Raw genomic sequence first — 19,814 nt, 5'->3', positions numbered from 1 at the left:
AAAGCCAAGTCCCTGTGAGCCTTGGGAAATAGGAGGCATACAAAGAGAAGAGGGGCAGACACCCAGAAGGGCAAATCCACCTTGTTCCACTCTGGCAGAAAGGTCATTTACATCAGCTGAACAACTGTCCTGCAGTCCTCAGAACCACTTACAAATACACTGAAGAATCCTCCTTACTTTCCAAAGCTGCTTCATCCCACTCCATAAAGGAACGTCTCCATTTCCACTCCCTCTCCCCTTCCATCCTCACCTCATTAACTGTTTTTTAAATGCATCCCATAGTGCCAAAACTACAAAAAAAAAAAAAAAAAAAGGAAGAAAGAAAGAAAGAAAAAAGCCTCTCTCCTCTGCTCCAAAGAGCAATTAAATCCCATTACCCTTCAGCTGGCCCACTCAGGCACGACGGTCACTGACAACTGTCATCAAACTTGCAGCAGCACAGCCGCTGAGCCACCAGTACTGCTCGGGGAAGCCTTGTTCATGGCTTTGCTTAGTGTTCTCTCCATACATACACGGAGCTGTGTGCTGGGACAGGCAGGGTTGTCTTCTCATTGCGGATGGGAGCAAAGCACACACGTGTGAGCACCTAACATTCAGGGAAAAAAACAGATGTACCATTACTGAATTATCTCTGGAAGTGAAAATCCCACCGCAGCAAACAGTAGGGCACAAAATGGCAAAGCTGTGAGCTGTCATAAGCAGGCTGCATGGGGGGGCAATGCCAGCAAACATCCTGCTTTGCCTCTGCTTGAATGAGTAAGGCCGTTTTCTTACCCTGCTTGTTTCACAGCTGAGACTGGGATGAGGCTGAATTCCCCCCCACTCTTCCTGCTGCCTTTCGGTGGGTTTTCAGCAGGTACTGCAGGCATGATGTGTTATTGGAGACTTCAGCAGCATGTCACCAGGTCTCCGTTTTCCTATAAGTCAACAAGACAGTCTTGCAATAAAGACAGACCCACCAGCATGATGCATATGGCAGCAAATAATGAAAACTGGACCTCAATCAGCCAGAAGATTACCCAAAGGAAAGGGAGAACTAAGTGTTCAGACAATTCAGAGACGTGTTCAGGCCGACCTCAGCTCATCTCTTCATACTATGTGCTCAAAGGTGGTTTTGCTTTGGGCCACAAGCAAAATGAAATCTAAAAAAATGGGAAGCCTTCATCCCTTCCCTGAAGTTTATATTCTCCCTGCACTGTTTGCTGGTCCCTACGCATGGCTCACTAGGTAGCACAGTGAAGACAAGCCCCACTTCTCTAAAATCCACAGCCCTTAAGCTGTACCAAGTTATGTATCAAACAACAGCGACACCTTAAAATCAGAAGTGACTTCTGAAAGCACTGCCTTCTATTTTTGGAAGGCAATTCCTTTCCTTGAAGCATCTTGTTTAGGAAATAACAGTTTTTCCTCCTTTTCACTGATATTTGTGACAGAATGATGGTGAGGTCTCAATTACTCTGTATTCAGTGTGCTAATCCCCTTGGAAATAATGTGTTGCAGTCACCACGAAACCAGGCACTTAATGAGATGATTGAAAATAGTAATCAGGCACTAGGTGAAGCACCTCACCTCTGGCTATTTGAGATTACTGACTCCAGAAGAACCAGTTGAATTATTTTTCTATCACATCTATTCCTACAGCCATAAAATCTTCTTATACTAGCTTCTAAAATACATAAGCAATGTGCTTCACTTCACAGAACTATACTTACTGTCACAGCTGAGACCACAGGTCAATGTTTCTGAAGATGTAGATATCAAAATTCAGACTTAACCCAGCAGATGTGCGATTCCTGGGGAGGAACCTTTCTGTCCTTGAATTCCTTCTCCTTTGCAGTCAGTTCATGTGGTGGTGGGGAGCTCACAGAAGAACGCCCACTCCCCACACTGAGTGTGACATCTCCTTATTTTCTGTGCTGATGTTTTCCCTGGTGGGGTTGACAGTGGCTGTCCCACGGTCACAAGGTGTCCTGGTCTCACATCGGCAGGGAGCATTCCATTCCTATTAACAGAAGGGAAGTTGTTGGCACCAGCTGGAGGGAACCAAATCTGACAGCAAGGCAACAGCCCTGGTCCTGCCCCACGGGGACACCCAATGAGAAGTTCTCACTGATGTACTGTGGGCCATTCATTCCTACAGCTCCTGGACCTCCACCCACCCCACTTTGCCTATTAGAGAAGGCAGAACCACCAGCAGCTATACAGGCACTACACTTCAAGACATAAATAAGAACCTAAAGCAACCAGACCAATTTCCCCATTAAATGCATATTGCCACCGTGAGGCTGGAATGAAGGCCTGGGTCTGAATGTATTGTTGACAGGAATCCATTTCCAGAGGCATCAATTATTTACAACTGCAATAAATCATTTACATAGCGCTGTAAATTCCAAATAGGGTTGAACAAACACAAGGCTTCATCATCACCCATTTCTCTTACAGTCAGAGCTGGGCTGGGAAGAGATGCTTATCTTAAACGGGATTGATTGGAGGCACTGTGCTCAGGGCATTGCATTCTGCATACAGTAAGGGGTAAAACTTGATGCAATAAAGGGTAAATTAAGGTTAAGCCTCATTCTGGCAGTTCCAGGGCCGCCGTGTTAACTGGTAGCAACACGTGAAGTTGGTATTTTACAGCCAGTTTGGGGAGGTCCACACACAGCTATTCTGCCACTGAGCCACGTCAGGGCAGAACAGGTGCCAAAGAGGTTTGGGAAACACTGCTGGGCATCTTCACTGCATTGACCTGTGGCTGTGCCCAAGTCAGTTGGGTATGGACAGCCCTGACCAGCAGCAGTCTCTCCACCAGCATTAGGGCTCACCATTTTTCATTACCTCTGTTTATATCTGAAATCTGGGGCAGCTGCTGTGAACAAAGCCACAGGGAGGTTTAGCAAGGCATGCACTAAGCAGTGCTGAGCTTCTATGCAGCGTAATGAGAACGCAGCAAAGTGCTGCAGCCCAGCTAACAGGAGGTTGGATCCTGCTCACGTTACTCAAGTGCTCCATGGCCAGGTTCTGAGCCAAGTGGTGGGTCTCACTGCCATGAGCAGCCTTTGCAGTATAGAAAAAAAGTCAACCCCAGACTTGGGAAACTTCTACAAACCGGGCAGTTACCCTGCAAATCCCTTCCTTATAAATAAATAACCAAAGCAACAGATAGATGCTGCTGCTGCAAGAAAGCAGCAAAATCAGTTTGCCTGTTTAAATCACTTGCTGCTGGGGATGTATTTCCTCTGCCAGCCCGTTACTCAGAACCCCGTGGTTCACTCTCCCTTTTTTTCCTGGACCAAAACCTGCTGCTGTTTCTCTGAGAGCCTGAGCGCTGCAGACTCCTTTGTCAGAGCCAGCTGCTATTCGTCATTTGGGGCCAATTCCTGCCAGGGTTTTATTCACTGCAAGGCCCATAGAGGGATTTAAAGCTTTGCAGCAATCCACAAAGACCTAGTTGATTATTTAAGCCAAACTCAGGGCTCTATGTCACCTACCAGCATCAGCCGAGTGGCTCAAACAAGATGAAGGGTGATGTGGCACCGTGGTGGATCCAGCCTTGTGTCAGTGAGACCAGAGCCCCTGGCCTTCAGGTGTGAGAGGCCACCTGGCTCAAGAAGGAACCATGGGCTCCACTTCTCTTCGCAGGGCATTGCTTGTAAAGGAACAAAGCAGAAACATGCCACTTGGAAGCAACGAAGGCTCTGATCCAATGTCACAATTGACACTCGCACCACTGAGCCAGTAGTGATTTTCCCATACGGACTGACATCGAAAACATCTTCAGCACACTGGTAGTAATTTGGAGAGACAAGCTGAAGTATTCTGGACCATTGGGTATGTCATATATCACATTTCAGTGCAATTTTAAGAACTGCAGCATCAGCCACATCACAGAATGTTAAAGGTATAAAATAATTTATAAATATTCCACGTTAAAATTCACTGCTACTACTTTGTGAACCTCCTGCTGCAGCCTAATGCAGTCCATAGGTGACTCACTTTGCTCAGTTCTGGCATCCATTTGTGTACTCCAGATCATCCCTGTGCTGTGGGCAGTAATGGTCCTCCTTGGCAGCGCAGGCATAACACATAGTGCCACAGCGTACCCATCAGGCTCTTGGAGGTTACTACTTGTAATTAACTGCTGGGAAAGAACCATGAGGAAGAGAGGGCTCTTGTGATTAACAACAACTAGTGAAGACATCAAGAACCAATTCACCTTTCTATCTCTTATCACATAAGAGGAAACTTCTGATATGCATGACTTCCACGTTGGTCCACGTCACAGCACAGCTCCTGTGCTCACCCTGCCAAAACAGGGAGCCTTGGGCCATGAGAGTGTGAAAGTTAAAGAATTAAATACTTGCACCTGCGTTGATAATTGGCCAATTATCACTGCTTTCTGGGCAACTTGAGATCACACGGGTTTCAGCAGAAGTCCTAGGAGAACTTCAGGCCTTCCTTTCTGAAGCAGCCAACTCTGCGGCCTAGGAATACTGGCCAGTTCCAGAAAGTACTATGGAAATTTGGCCACTATATCAGGCCAAAATGGGTTACGGGGGCACCTAAAAGCTTGGTGAAAGACTTTAAATCACATTCTGGTTTCCCACAGCGTTCAGTTTGTCACCTACTCTTTGAAAGGCAGATAACAGCGGGACAAGGGGAAAGAGTTTTAAGTTGAAGGAGGGAACATTCAGGTTGGATGTCAGGGTGAAGTTCTTTACTATGAGAGTGGTGAGGTGTTTGAGGCCAGGTTGGATGGGGCCCTGGGCACCCTCACCACTTTCTCAGTAAAAAACAGTATAAATCTCCCCTCCTTTTGTTTAAAATCTTTCCCCTTTGTCCTATCTCAATCCTACCTTTGTAAAAAGGTGATTTCCCTCATGTTTATAAATCTCCCTTTCAATATTAGAAGGCTGCAATGAAGTCTCCCTGCAGCCTTCCCTTTTCCTGCTAAATGCATGCAGTCACCCAAATTACTGTCAGAGATGCCTCAAAAAAGGCATATGGGCATTAACACATCATGCACATCAGCTTTGTGTGCCACTGCTTGCAGAAAGCAGCTGCCTGCTGTCCCATAGGCTGAGTACCACTCCTCACTCCAGCTGCCCTGGTATTGGAGGCAGGTTTTGGAAACCCAGCTCTTCCAATTATCACAGGAAGCAGAATTTAGGCAGTGTAACCAGCTGGTGGCTGAGCTAATGGCTGCTCCTCACAATAACCTCTTGCTTGAACTCCAGCCCTTTCCTGCCCTTGATCCCCAGGTTGCCTGCATCTGTAGCAGGTTAGATGGAACCCAATCTTCTTACAAGGAAACAATGCATATCACTGCAAAAGGGAGCCCATGGCCCATGCAAACGACACTCCACGAGGCAGAATTTTTGAGTAGGTTTCCTCTTTGCAATCCTGGCTACACATAAGCCTTCTAATTTTCCACAAACCCTTTAAATCACCTCCCTTCAAAGCGTGTGAGAAAGTCTGAAAGTACAGAAAAGTTTCTCCATCCAACTCACTTGGTGGAAACCCCTAAAGCAGAAAGAAGGAAACCAGCATTCCTGCCAAGAGATTGGGAATTTTCCAATTCATGCCTTTGTTGCTCCCACCCATCTGCACAAGTACAATAGCGGGGCCACGTTTGGCTCTGCGGCAAACACAAATGCAATTGGCAGAAGTGGGGAAAGAGATATAATTGTGTTTCCCCAGGGAAAGTGGTCATTAGGAGGGTATTATCTGGATAGTGGTTATGTAAACTGTCACTGAATAAGCTCTATTTACAAGAAAAATTGCCAGAAAGTGATCAGAACACATGTGATCTGATGAAAAGGCTGCACTTGAGCAACGTGAAAAGCCAATAATCTGTGAGGAAGAAGCTGTCTTACAACTAGGAATTTTAAGCAGGGATACTGCTGGTGGAGGGATTTCAAATCTAACCAGACTATCAGTTTCAACATTTCTCAATAGTCCTGAACGTCTTCTCGAACTTGAAGTAAATGAGACTGAGAGAGAAGGCTGCTGCATCGCAGGGACCAGGCTCTGACCTGCTCTGTACTTTCTGCAAGTCCACAGCATCCACAACAGTGCATCCCCTGCCCTTTGGTATGTAAGCTTTTTGTAGAGACAAAGTCCTGTCCTCATACTTACCTACCGTGGGGATTGTATATACTCAGAAGAAGAAATCTATCCCATTACACCTCAGTTTGTCCCATTAGGCCAACATCTACCATAACATCTTTGTAATAATTTCCAACAGACCGGAGAGACTCAGTTTCTCAGTATCACTTCTCCACTTGCAGCCAAAAAGCGCTGGATCAGTCGCAGTCAAGTTCCTCTTCCATATCTCACTGAAAAAAGATGGTGTGAATGACCACAAGATACACACAAGTGGCTTTACCTTAGACACCTTCATTGCACACATCACAGCATGGACTTAAGAGTATTATTTTTCTTATTATTTTCTAGAAAGAGGCAACCTGCGCGAATTCACAAGCACAATCTGGGACATGAAGAACTTGGTCTAACCAGAGAAGCTTAGTTCAGCTTGACAAGTTTGAGACCTCACGGGGAGAACTCTTTAAAAGTGTTAAGCAGTTTGGTTAAGTCAGACACATACTCAGGTGCCCAAAGCTTCCGCTATCGTGGACTAAACCACCAAACCCGCGTGTTCCTCATGCAGCAGTACAACCTCCTCTAGCCAAAGTACCCTACGAGTTTTTTGCCTCCTCCTCCTCTCTTGTTGTCAGAAGTGCTAAACATTACGGGATGCAGTACCCTTTCCCATAACTCACTGAGCCTTATGTCCCTGTCCTACAATCTGATGGCTACCTGCAATTTCACACAGAACATATGGACGGAGATAGAGCTGTATTTGTGTGAATCTCATTCATTTGGCATGATTAGTCCTTGATCCTCTAGTGCAGGTGTTAACACATATGGCCACTATTCTCCTATGCTCATCAAACAAGCAAAACCAACTTGCTCATAACTTCAAGCTGTAGAGCTGACAGGCTCAACTCTAATTCCTCTGCTTGCTATTTTTTTTCCTTCTCTGTTCAGCTTGACAAATGAACGCCGCGCTCTCCAAACTGAAATGAGAAGCTCAAAGACTGATCAGTAGGAAATGAGCACTCAGTTGATTTGTGAGAAATGCAGACAGTTCTGCTGGATTTCCTCTTCTTTTTTTAAGGTGAATTGTTCTCTCAGAAAGCAACTTCCAGCTGCCATATAAATGCATAAGGCTGTACTTAATATTTAGATAAGCAACCCTTAAGGAAAAGATGGAGTATCAATGATTCAGTGAAGTGTCTTCTTCCTTTTCAGAGTTAATGATGAACAATAGTCCATTCTGCACTTGGCTGCAGAAAGAGAGGTTGCTTTTGGTAATGCGACAGCGAGATGGTCCAGCTGTACTGCCTATCTGTATTGTTTAGAAGCTGCCACAACAGAGAATGTATCAATCACCATCTGAATGCTGCAGAAGTGTTTCTGGTGAAAATCTGTGTAGCGTGATTACAACCTATACAAGCTTCCCAAAAGTTCAGCCAAAAAAATGGAAGCTGCTTATTCTGTTTTAGCACAGAGGTATTTGGTGGCATGGAACAACCACACCTTAAAATGGATGACCACTTCATTTGTGCTTCTTGCTTGACAGCAAAAATATACAGAGTACCTACTATACCACTCATGAATGCCCCACATCCCCACGACAGCCCAAAGCCACTGCTGACATCCTAAAATATTAGGATATATATATATATATATATATATATATATATATTCTTGCTATTTTCCCCAGACACAAACAGTAACAGGAGAGTCAGCTCAGGGAGAGAAGAGAAGCTGTAAATCCATGTGATCTTTTCATACCTGGGGGAAAACAGCCCTCTGGGATCTCCATCAAACCCAAAGAAATTAACAGAAAGTCTCCCAAAGGGGATTTACTGGGCTTCAAGTCAGAAACTCCATCCCCATCATAGATATTCACAGCTGCATTCCTCAACAGAACAGGGAATACCTGCTTTTTACGAGTAAGCAGGGTGGTGCCAAGACAGAAAGTCAGATCTGAATGGGATTAAGACTCCTAAAATGGACACTGGTGCAACGTAGGATTTACATAGATATGCAGCTGTGCAACTTTCACCAATCTGCATCTTTAGATACCTCATTTCTTTTAAAATGTGGTCCTAGGTGACTACTGATCTGATCACTACCTGCTTCTCTTGCTAGCTGTCAGAACTGCAGGACTGCCTTTGCATGCACGGCTCACTGCTTTACCTGCACACCATGCATGTGCACCTGGGCAAACCATCAGCCCATGGTGGGCTTGTAGAAATGCCCTGCTTGCAAAACATTTACTACTGGAGGTTAGGCAGTAAAGAGTAAAGATAACAGCAGGTCCCTGTCAACTCAGACTAGATTTGCAGGACTGTTTGCAAAAGGGGGGGGGGCAGGAAGGACACACAATGAGAAAAATTCAGTAAAACGTTTTTGCTTATAAGCAGAGCGTGTTTTCAGTTGTGTGACTGAAAGGCAATAAGCTGATACCCAAAGACAATAAGCACAAAGGTGTTTTCACAGAGCTTCTTCTCAAATTAATCTTAATTTCCCACTAGCTTGTCATTACCCTGATTAGAGCGCTGCTATTGGTGTATCATAGCCAGAGATGAAACACTGCCAACGCAACGAGGACATCACAGTCTCTCCCCAAGTGGCATTTCTAGGAAGCACACTGCTGTATCTGGCTGGAAGCACTCTAGAAAATGGCTCTAATCTGCAGGAAGCCAGTTTGCCAGCAGGAATTCAGAGATGTAAACTGTGCCATAAACCCAGACGAGGAAAACCAGGGTAGAAAGTTGGAGGTGTTGGACTGAGATACAAAATACCCAAGATTAACTCTTGACTTTGCAAAGAGCTCATTGTGATGGGCTGGGAAGCTGCCCAGGTCTTACCCCTCATTGCCTGCATCCACTGTGGACCGAAGAAAACCAGGGGTAAGACAGAAGCCAACTAGCAAGGAGATGCTGTCAGCTCACTGGTCCACTATAGCATCTTGGGGACCTGAAGTGCTCCACAGAGACCACCAGATAAAGCACGTGCATTTTCCTTGCAGTTACAGCCATCTGCCAATCAGCACTATCAATCTGCTACAAACAAGCCTCAAACCACTGGACGAGGCCAACGCTGTAACTATTTAACATACCTGCTGCCAAGCTAGCTGCCTATAAATCCTGACCTGACATATGCATGTGTTATGTTTTCCAGCTTTTTGGCTTTCCATCCTTTGTTTTGCAATCCCAGAATGATTGCAATTAAGGAATATTACCTCATCAAAATGCCTATCAGCACACTAGCCTGTAAACACTTGTAATAAGTATGGCTAATAAAATACAGTTTATTAGCCAACCTTGTACAGTATTTTTACAGCCTTTTTCACTCATCGTTGAGAAAAATAAATCCTCCGCAGCTGTGCTGGAGCTGGCACTGCTGCCAGCCTCCCTTGGTCTCACCTGTAACGAGGTGAGTAATTAAAGTCCTTATTGGAGCAGCAGGGCTTTTTTTTATTGCCTGCCACAATCCTGTTCTCTGCTCTTCTGACTGACTCAGAGAGGAACTGTCGCAAATGCTGTTTCTAAAATAGATCAGCAATGAATTTTGCTTTTGTTGCGTTGAGTGATGGAAAAAATTCAGCATCCCGGCTGCTCAACGATTCTCATCCCAAGCCCCAAAGGTGCCAAGGAGAAATCAAGTGGCCTCTTCCAGGCCTGGTCCAAATCCCCAGGCAGGAGCAGCAGAGAGTTACATGCAAAGCACTGCAGTTAAAATGGTAACAAGGAAATCGCTGGAAGAAAGTGAGGGGGAAAAATGTTCTCGCTCCATAAAGTTCTCAGGAATCAATTAGTCTGGAATGATGGTAGATAAGTGATGATTTGTGCAGGGTTATAAGAGAGCTATAAACATTTTGCTTTTATTTGTGCCATGACCTTGCTTGTTCTCAGCCACCAACTGGGCAAACGAACCACAGAACACGAATATTGCCAAGAGCTTAAACCACTGATTCAAAGGAGAATGTTTTACTTAGTAGAAAACCATGCACAGTCTCCTCTCACACAAGATGTTGTTTTGTAGCCTTTTTTTTTTTAAAGGTACTTGGTGAAGTCAATTATCATGATATATGGAGTTACTTTCCATGAGATAAACATAAAACCAAATGCTTGGCAGTAAACATAAACCTCCCAAGTTTTCCCTCCTTCTTCTGTCCTTTTATCTCTTTTTATTACCACATTCAGAAGTATAAATTGGTAATTTATTGAAAAATGAATGGCAACATTTACTGAAGTGGCACTATTTGCTACCCATTTTACTGTGAAGAGTCTGGTTTTAGGAGCTTCTTTCTTTATGTTTTTAACACAAACATAAACAAAAATGATCCTTAAAAGATGACTTAAATATTTTCTCCCTTTTCTTGCGCTCTTTAAAAACAGAGACAGTGGGAAAAGAGAAAGACTACTCTATGTGCATACTTTTCCCCCCATCAGGTGCTCATGTGGAATGGCAGCACTGCAGCCTAGAGGAGGGAGCATAGATTTGTCCTGAGAACCAGCAGGAAATCAGCTCTACTCTGGAATCCCGTTGCAGGGTAACAACTCCCTGGTAAGAATTTAGATGTGTTACCTGCTTAAGGCAATGAAGTCATCAAAGACATCACCCCTCCTCTGCACCAAAGCTGCTGGGCTTTACCCGAGGAACAGCAGATCAACCTTTTCAGCAGTCACTTGCCCACAGCAAGGTTGGAGAGAAGGTAAATTGCTGCTGGTGACATCATGGATAGACCTGGAAAAAAACAATCTTTGCTCATGGCATTTGGCAATCCATGTGCTCAGAGGGCAGAAAGAGTTTGGTGTGGGAGGGAGGTGTGGAAAAGAGGAGTCATCAGGGAGAGATGCTTGGAGGGCTGAGTTGGCCTTGAAGACAACCAAGTCCCAACAGCATTTGTCTTCCCCAAAGCCAGTGAATCACAGCTTTCCCTTTCTATTAGAGTTGCTAGTGTGAGAGGAGCATGTTAAAGGGGACCGCGGATGAGTACTGCTATTGAAGACTCTGCATTGGCACAAACAGCCCCCCTGTGAACTCAGTACTGCTCCACATCCTCGACCCAAGCATACAGACATGTGGCAAGCTGGTAAAGGCTGTGTTCATCAAGCTGCAAGCCACTCAGACAGCACATCATCAAAAAGACTTCCCAGAGCCAGAAAGAGAGGCCTCACTGTTTTCTGTGCCTCCACCTTATTGACACATGCTCAGATCACTGGGGCCTAATTCTGACATCTATCAAAGAAGCTGGCTCCTGTTTCTTAGCACTTGCAATGGGCTAGCCATGTACACTCCACCAGCTACTGCTTTGCAATAGAGGCTGTGCTGTCTCCAGGTGACACCTGGTAACTGCAGATCTCCATTCCTGGTGGAGCAGCTCAAGGTTGTGACCCCTCCAGCAGGGATCAAAGTGATTACACGGTGCTGCTAAATTATAAAATGCTGTAAATATATGTTCCACGTACAACCTTGCAGGATTCCCCAGAGAACATTACTTCCTTGTCTTCCTGAGGCTTGTCCTCATGCGAGGCCCTACGGACAGATTAGTGGCTGAACCGAACAATTGAGGGCACTCCTTGCTGCCATTAACACATAATAAAACCTGCTTTATTAATGTTTTCACATAAGTAATGCAGCTAGACTGGAAACCGTCCACATAAATTCTCTGTGACTACACCACTTACACTCTGAAACTCCCATTTCTACAGAGCAAATCACTCATACCTTCTGCTATGTCCTGAAGCTGAATAGACAGTGATAACTTTCTGCAGGACGTAATTAAATTAAATTCATTCAATTCCAGAAGTTATCACAATTCAGAGGAAGCAAGTCATTGTCTGCTAAACTTTGCATGTTTGTAACAAAGAGCCTAACGCTCTGTAATTTCTGGGATGACAAGTGTATGAAAATCGTGTAGGATTTTTCCACAAAAGCAGCATCCTGGATTGAGAGAAAATATCTCCTTATTATAAATTCATTCTCTGAAGCACTCTGCTCTCTAAAAATACAGTCTGAGAGTGATGTCACATTATATTAAATGCTGTACTAATCTGTTTTACACAGTTGTACGACCCCTTTCACCAGATGCCTCACACAGGGCACCCAGTAATTCAAGCATTCTTTACATCACCGTTTCACCAGAGAAGAATCACATGCAGGTAGATCAGGGAAGGATTCGGATTGGGTACCCTGTGTAAACAAGTTTTATACAGCTGCCTGTTGCTACAGGTGAATAGAGGTGAGAGACCAACCAGCTCCACCATACACAGCCAGGAAGGGCTGTAGGATTTGCTTTTTCAGAAGTGACCCATGAAAAGGCATGAGGGTGACGAGCCCTGCCCTTCAGCTGAGCCTCAGGAACACTGCTGCTGAGCACAGCCCACAGCCTTCAGAAGCTGTTATGTTGATCAGGGACTCTTGGATAAGAGGACTGAGACGCTGGTCTACCTAGGTAGTATTTAACAGAGCTAATGTAGGATAAAAGCAACTTCCTTCCCCTAACACCTTCCAATGCAAACAATAACCAGGTGGGAAGGTGTTCTGCTCACAAAGAAACAAAATGGCTTCTGGTTCATGGTGCTACCAGACAAGGCATTCCCAGGTAAACCCATAGTCATACGCAGAAAGAAGAGCTGAACTCACCCCACTGGTGAAGCAGCTCTGTGGCCGTGCAGCACTCCTTCTCTAGAAGCTCCAAGAGATGCCCTCCCCTACACGGCTGCCCCTTATATAAGCTCAGGGTGGCTGCCCCCTGGGTCCGCCCCTTCTGCCCAGCTGGGGAGCACAGGTGTAAATCGTTTGCCTGTGCCCCCTGGGCAGCCACAGCCCTTCAGCCTGCTCCATCACCACTTCAAGCCCTGACCTAACCGTTCTCCTACAGAAGGGAGCACAGGCAGTGAAATGAAGGCCATTGTGATTAGAAGGTCATATCCAAGCCTGGCAAACTGGTTAGAAAGTGGTCTTAAACCAGCATAGCAGCAACTAAAGCCAGCTGTCATTATTTACTACAACACATGAGCAGATGTGTAACACATCCTTCCCTCTGTGTAGGATTAATCCTCAGATTAGCACCACAAAACTCTTTAAAAGAGAATTCAGATACATCATTCAGTCTTAATGCATGAGTTTGAAAATCTAACCAATGTGGCAGGGGGTTTCTCTATCACCTGTGTCAAACAAAACATTTCTGTTTAAAGGCTGGGAGAAGCCATTCTGTCCAGTTGATCCTGATCTGTTGGAGAAGATATATTAAATCAGTACTGGTCACTCTCTAGTAATGCATTAGAGCAACAGCTTGACTCTGGCAAGGAACACAACAGAAAGGGATTGTGATAAATGAAGGAATTCTGTAGAAAAGCCACTCCCAACTCAAAGCAGATAATGTGCACCAGAGCTCATGTGGAAGCAATTAATTCTAATCACTTATGAGACAATAAATTTAATTATGGGTTCTTTGAAAACTCAAAACCCAACAATTATTGTTAATAGTCTTTTCTTGATGGCAGATAGTGAACAGAATTTCTTGAGGCTGCTTTTCCTGCAGTTAATTAAAAAAAAAAAATCATTTTTTAGTTAAGGATGCCTGGGCTCACACTAATAGATGCAACGGTGCCACGGTGCTAAGTTTAGATCCCACAGCACGAAAAACAATCTGAGCCTTTGCATAATTGGCATTTTCCTTTCTGCCGAGGTCTCAGATCTTTATTACATGTTCAGAGGTACTCCCATCTCAGAGCAGCTGGATGTCTCCAGCTTCATTTCAGCTACCCTTATGGTAGTAAGGCCAGAAATTGCAAGCAGCTCTCATTTTGGAGCTGTTTGGGAGCTCTGGCTGGGGAGCAACAGGGCCGGTAGCCTGGGCTGTAGCACAGCCAAAGGAGCTCCTGCTCCATGGTGACACAGCTGCAACCCACATTCATTCCTTCCCTGCACCTGACACCACTGCAAACAGTTTCAAACAGAGAATAAACTGAGCTTAACAGCATATCTCACACAGCCTGAACTGCACAAGGAGAGCGTGAGGATGGAGGACCCAAACTCAGGCTTTTTGCGTTTTGATACTCCACTCTTTCTCTCTACCAGACACCTGTTAGAGCCTAACTAAAGTACACGTGTTGCTATTGAACCTACCAGAAATTACTTCAGAGCATTTCCTAACAAATGCAAGCTAACAAATCTCAACCTGTGCTCTCTCCCTGCGCCTATGTGCTCCCCAGAGTCTGTATTTTCTGTCTCGCATGATGTTCAGATGATTAATTACTACACTTCATAGAATCATTAAGGTTTGAAGAGACCTCTCATCAAGTCCAGACATCAACCCATCCCCACCATGCACACTGACCACATCCCTCATTGCCACATCGCCATGGTTCCGGAACACCTCCAGGGATGGTGACCCCACCACCTCCCTGGGCAGCTGTGGCACTGCAGCACTACACTTCCTGAGAAGAATTCTTTCCTAATATCCAACCTGAACTTCTTCTAATACCCAACCAACACGCTATTACTGAGGCACCAAGTGCTAGTTATCCACGTAGCATCTCAGAAGGAGATACAAATGATACAGGATTGCTGAGACCTTCAGTTAAGGAACTACAGCTTGGCCTAAGCTGCAAAACAGATAAACCCTGCTATCTGCATAGCTGCTCCAAAAACACTACAGAAGATTTTAATGCTTATTTTAGAATACCCTAAGAACTCAGATCTACTGGTGGTAAGAACACACTACGTATTTGTTTTCAGCTGGCCTCACCAATACATTCAAAATTGGACTGAAAGCTCAGGTCTGATCCTCAGCAAGAGTCAGATTTTGATCACACCACCTTACTTTCCATCTCCACCACTCTGTCTCCCATAACCCATGGCAACAAACATTTCATCCCATGCTGCATGATGCTTTGTCAGAAAATAACCCACTTTTCCAAGAGTTGCTCCAAGAAGCCTCTGTCAGAAGGGGATGGATTGTAACGCCTCTCTCCCAGAGATGGCAAATAGCAGAGGGCCATTTTAAGCTATAATGAGGTCTCATTACCACAAGAGATCTTGGAGGACAAGAGCTAAGCAGTATTTAGTAAAGCTCAGGAAGTCAGAAAAAAAAAGAACAAGATTGTCTAAAGCTGGAAGAGCAAATGCTCTTCCTGGAAAAGTGTCTGATTCACTCTAATAAATAATGTGTGCAATCATTTACACGAGAGGCTAAAAGCAGTGTAACATCAGCACATCCTGCTAGCTGTGCACTAGTGCTAGCAGCTCTGTACCAACTGACAGACACCATATCCATAGCGTTTAAGAAATATTATGCTTCAGGAGGAAAATCTTGACCTTTAATAATAAGAAATGTTCCCTGGAAAAATGAATTGTGCTGGAACTCGAAACTCTCAGCCCTCCTTGCAGAACCAGAGCATCCATCTAACATCATGGTACTCCCAAAGCATGCGTTCACTCCCTGGCAACTACTCCTGTTTCCCTGAAGTATATCATCATAAAGCTCAAACATTATTTGCAACAAATGCTTTTGTCTCTGTTTCATCTTTACAAACTTCCCTGAATTAAAAGAGTTCATCTCAACCAGTACTATCACTCTGCAGAATTCAATATATTTTAATTATGAGGATGAGGGAGAGTTTAGCCTACCTAATTTATGACAAAATATCATGTTCCCCATTTAATTAGGATAATTTAAAAGGTTCATATTTAAACGCTCTTCCATGGTAAGAGAGAAACAAATGTTACACTAACTAGATTATTCCCTATAAATTGGGTTATCGTTGTTCCATACAGAGACACAGGAGGAACAGAACCAGAGGGTTTGGGTGGTTATTTGGCAGCAGATTTTCATGTCCTGCAGATGGCTACAGCAGAAGCACTCATATACTTCATATGTCATAGAAGCACCTCCTGTCAGTGTAGAGATGACAGCACTAATTACATCCACTGAAAGCTTCCCAAGGTCAAGGGCTGCTCTGACTACGACTTGGTGTTATAAAAGCTTTAAACATAAGGAGACAGAGATGCCCTCCCCTTTTATCACTTCATCTTCATTGCCACGTGTGCCCAACCTCCTGCTAGTGGCTGTTGGCATCTGACTGGGATGAGGGCAGTAGGTGTGCATCAAGCCTGTGATACTGCACACGCTGCATCAGTAGGGTTTGGTACTATCATCCAACTCCTTCCCTGCTTTTATGAATCACCTTATCATAAAGATACTCTGTACGATTACGTGGTAAGCTCCCAGGCAGAGTCCTAGATACCTCTGATGCAAACAGAGAGAACCAATGCACAAAAAGGCTTTTAAACCCAGCATCCAGTCCGGTAAAACCCAACAAACCTGCAAGCCAAACAGGACGCATTGCTCTGCTCACTGCCAAGAGCTCCTTCAGATCACAAAGTCTTTCCTACTTGTCTACATTCTGTGCCTTTCAGAAAGCTGATTTTGATTGTTTCAAATGGAGTACACAGTTTTTCTCAAAGCTTTCCAGTGCTTGCTTCACTGATATAAAGCATACGTCTTCATTTCCCAGTGCTTTCAGGCCCCTACCAAGAAATTAGAAAGTTATAGCACTGAGGTATCTTCCCTCTTTTGCATTCTTTTCTTTTTTCTTTCACTAACTATCCTTGCTTTGCTACTGATCTCTTCTCTGGAGGGGCTGCCCAAGCAATCTCCAGGTGATTTAAATGATGCTAACTGCAGAGGAGGAAATCCAGAGAGGTGACCAAGAGGATGATGACCCTGACCTTGCTACTCAGCTGTACCTCCGGGGAAGTCACGCCTCCAGGCTTCCTAGCACTTGGCACCCTTGGAGAGATACAGCTCCAGGGAGCAACTCAGCAGGCTAGAGAAAAAAAAACACATTCCTATTACCAAAAATCACATTCCCTCATATTTTGTCATGGCTCTTGGCCACCTTTTCTTGTGCGGTCTCAGAAATTGTGCCTCATACTCTCTCTTATACCTTCACATGTCTCTTTATCAACTTACTTTAAGACACTAAAGAAGAATAAAATGATTTGACAGCTCACAGATTAGCAAATGGCCTTTTCTTGCTCTGAACAGCACCTTTTTCATCAGTCATTGTCATCTTCCACGAGATTAATAAGAAAAAGACACTTATAAGGCAGAACCTGTCAAAAGCAGAGATGAGCAGGGTACAAAGGATACTAATTGTAACTTCTTTTTTAATCTGTATTGATCTCAACAGCTGTAGATATTTTAAAACAACATTTCCTATAGTGTTTGCACCTTCATTTTGCAAAGAAGAAAAGGATACCAAGAAATAAATTCAACCAGCATTTGGTATTAGCACGAGGTAAGTTTGGGGATGACTTCCTGGCATCACCTGAGAATGACAGGAGCTATTGTTTCAACTCACATCAGGCAGAGCAAAACCAGAACAGTTTTCTTCTACAGGGGAAGCAGAGGAGACACCAAAAGAGATAAAGGACAGCTGGGACACTGTATATATAGATGGGTCTGCTTAGGTGTGGAGGCACACATGTGACATCTGCTTTGGAAGGGTGGAGAAAGGACTGGTGTTCAGCATCAGCAGCACAATGTTAACACCACTGCATAATCAGAGTACTCAGTATATAGAATGTATTCAGCCCTTGTGTTTTTCTCTTCTAAATTCATTCTAATTACATGAGGATCTATGGACACCAAAGAAGTTGTGGTTTAAGTACCTGCAGCTGCTTCAGTGAATAACAGGAACATATAGACAAATGTATATAGAGAGCAGTATTATCAATGCTTAAAAAACTAATGACAATAAACAACTATTTTTTTGTAATAAAGGGAAGAATTCAAGAATGAGTGGCCGTGACAATCCGGGGTGTTTATTTCATTTTCAGCTCTTGAGAAAAGTAACAAAATCAAAGTAGAAGAACAAGAGAATACAGACACATTCTAAGACATCACTTTTTTCACTACTGGAGGTAAAAGCAGGGTGGGACAATGTGCGACAACATCAACTATTAATGAAATTTTTGCCACTGGAAAAAGAAAGTGCAGTATGCATTGCTTCATTAACCACCATTAGTCATTCATTTCACAACTGAATGGGCGAACTCTTGATAGCTCTGGGCTCTTGTGGACTGGTGTTTTGTTTGGTTTTTTCTTTAATAACACCTCTACTCTAGAAGTGCAAAGCTCTCCCCTCTGCACAGGGGGCAGGATTGCGTTCACCACAACAGTTAGTTATGATGAGATGTCTGAGATCAGAGGACTTGGAATATCAAGCAGGTCAGAAGGAAATCCACACTTAGCTCAAAATTTGGTCTTGGCATTTAGCATCAGTTGTTCAGGGATTCCTCTGACATCCAAAGGCATCACAACTTCTGTTCTCTCCTTTGCATCTTTCAATAACAGCTCTCATCAGATTTGATTTACTCCCTGAAATGTTATCGCATTAGTTCAACTTTTAATCTTTTCAACTTCAGGACATCCCTCCCATACTGCATTATGGGGGGAAAAAGGACAAACACGTGGTCCCCAGCTGGAAAACATTCTGAGGTAGGCACAGAGACTGCTGTATATGTATATGGGATACAACGTTGTTAGCCATAGAGCTGCAGAGCTCTTCTGCTACGCATTCAGTAAGTGAAGACGTGCAACAGGTGATAGAGCAGGTGCCTGCTCTGTGGGCAGGATTTGCAGGCATTGCTAGAGCTGAAAAAGCCAGAGTGAAAGTGAAGGGGTCACTTAACTGGGAGGCTTAATGTACTGACACACTTTCACCTTGTTCTGAAAGGATTCAATCTTAATGCCCACAGTCACAGCACAGAACATTGGACAGCAGTACAAAGAAGTCTTCAGAGAATTCCCCATTTTTGAAGCCAAACACAAAGCTGTGAGAGAACCCTTACAAAGCAGTGACAACTGCTTGAATTCAGAATGATAAACCTGATTTTTTTTTTTTTAAACAAAAGATTTTAAAAAGAGAACACGCAGTCTTCATTACCCATCAGATCTGCAGGCTGTAGAAGAGGCTGCTTAGCCAGGGTTTAAAAACCAAAAAAGTCAAAAGTGCCCCTCAGCTGTTGCAGGGGAATCATTAGGAATTCATGATCTTTTGTCTTTAAAGAGCTCCTATCAGACCCATAACCCTCAGCACTTCTGTACTATGAGAGTTGTCCATGGTGTCATTGGGTAGATCATGCAGGAGGATACCTGATCATTATATAAAGTTGTAAAACCCTCAACAGTCAGCAATAGAAAGAAGAAGCTACACATCTTTCTATGGAGTTCGGGGCCAAATGCCAACAGTTCAGCATGAGAACATCTGGGCATACGGATCCAAAAACATCTAAGGAAGAACAGGTTAGTTATCAAAAGAGCTACTCCTGTAGAGGAACATTTGTATCTCTCATCTCTCTGCTATGGTGGCATCTGGATCTATTAAGTAATATTTCTTCCTAAGTGGAAATGGACATAAGATGGTGGAAAGGCTGGGAAGAACACTGCTTTCCAATGAACAACCAAAAGCACTTGCTGGGAGTTAGTTTGCTTAAGTTGGAAAGACAAACAGTGCCGACGCTATAAAATGCATGTAAAGATGGTCAGGTGGATGATCTGAGATCTCCTCTTTTGTGGTGCCAGAAGCAGCTAAGACTGCAGGTTGGACACAGATCTTCTATGCAGCATCTCCTTTGTCAAATTGTCTGTAGTGGAAGAGACTCTTGGAGTCCAATTTCCCAGAGTATTTGATAGCTTCAGCAAAAAGCTTTGTCACCTGTCA

The 19,814-nt window shown here is 44.1% G+C and overlaps 1 protein-coding gene across 5 annotated transcripts in view; it reads right to left on the bottom strand.

Moving 5' to 3' along the window:
• CPS1 (carbamoyl-phosphate synthase 1) overlaps positions 1 to 19,814 on the bottom strand; it is a 177,872-nt gene that overhangs the window by 380 nt on the left and 157,678 nt on the right. For 2 of the 5 annotated variants that reach the window (NM_001397316.1, NM_001045841.2), the window contains one exon: positions 17,891 to 19,808. In NM_001397316.1, the coding sequence (NP_001384245.1) occupies positions 19,710 to 19,808 (99 nt within the window). In that variant the 3' untranslated portion in view covers positions 17,891 to 19,709. Of the gene's footprint in view, positions 1 to 377; positions 587 to 774; positions 918 to 1,712; positions 2,003 to 3,488; positions 3,647 to 3,993; positions 4,139 to 6,135; positions 6,336 to 17,887; positions 19,809 to 19,814 lie in introns of those variants that run through there. The other 3 variants (XR_005861268.2, XR_005861269.2, XM_040703531.2) reach the window with 3 other exon arrangements.

This window comes from Gallus gallus, chromosome 7 (assembly GCF_016699485.2).
Source record: "Gallus gallus isolate bGalGal1 chromosome 7, bGalGal1.mat.broiler.GRCg7b, whole genome shotgun sequence".
Lineage (NCBI taxonomy): Eukaryota > Metazoa > Chordata > Aves > Galliformes > Phasianidae > Gallus > Gallus gallus.
Note: the sequence above shows the minus strand (reverse complement) of the source record. Positions and strands in the feature narration are given on the sequence as shown.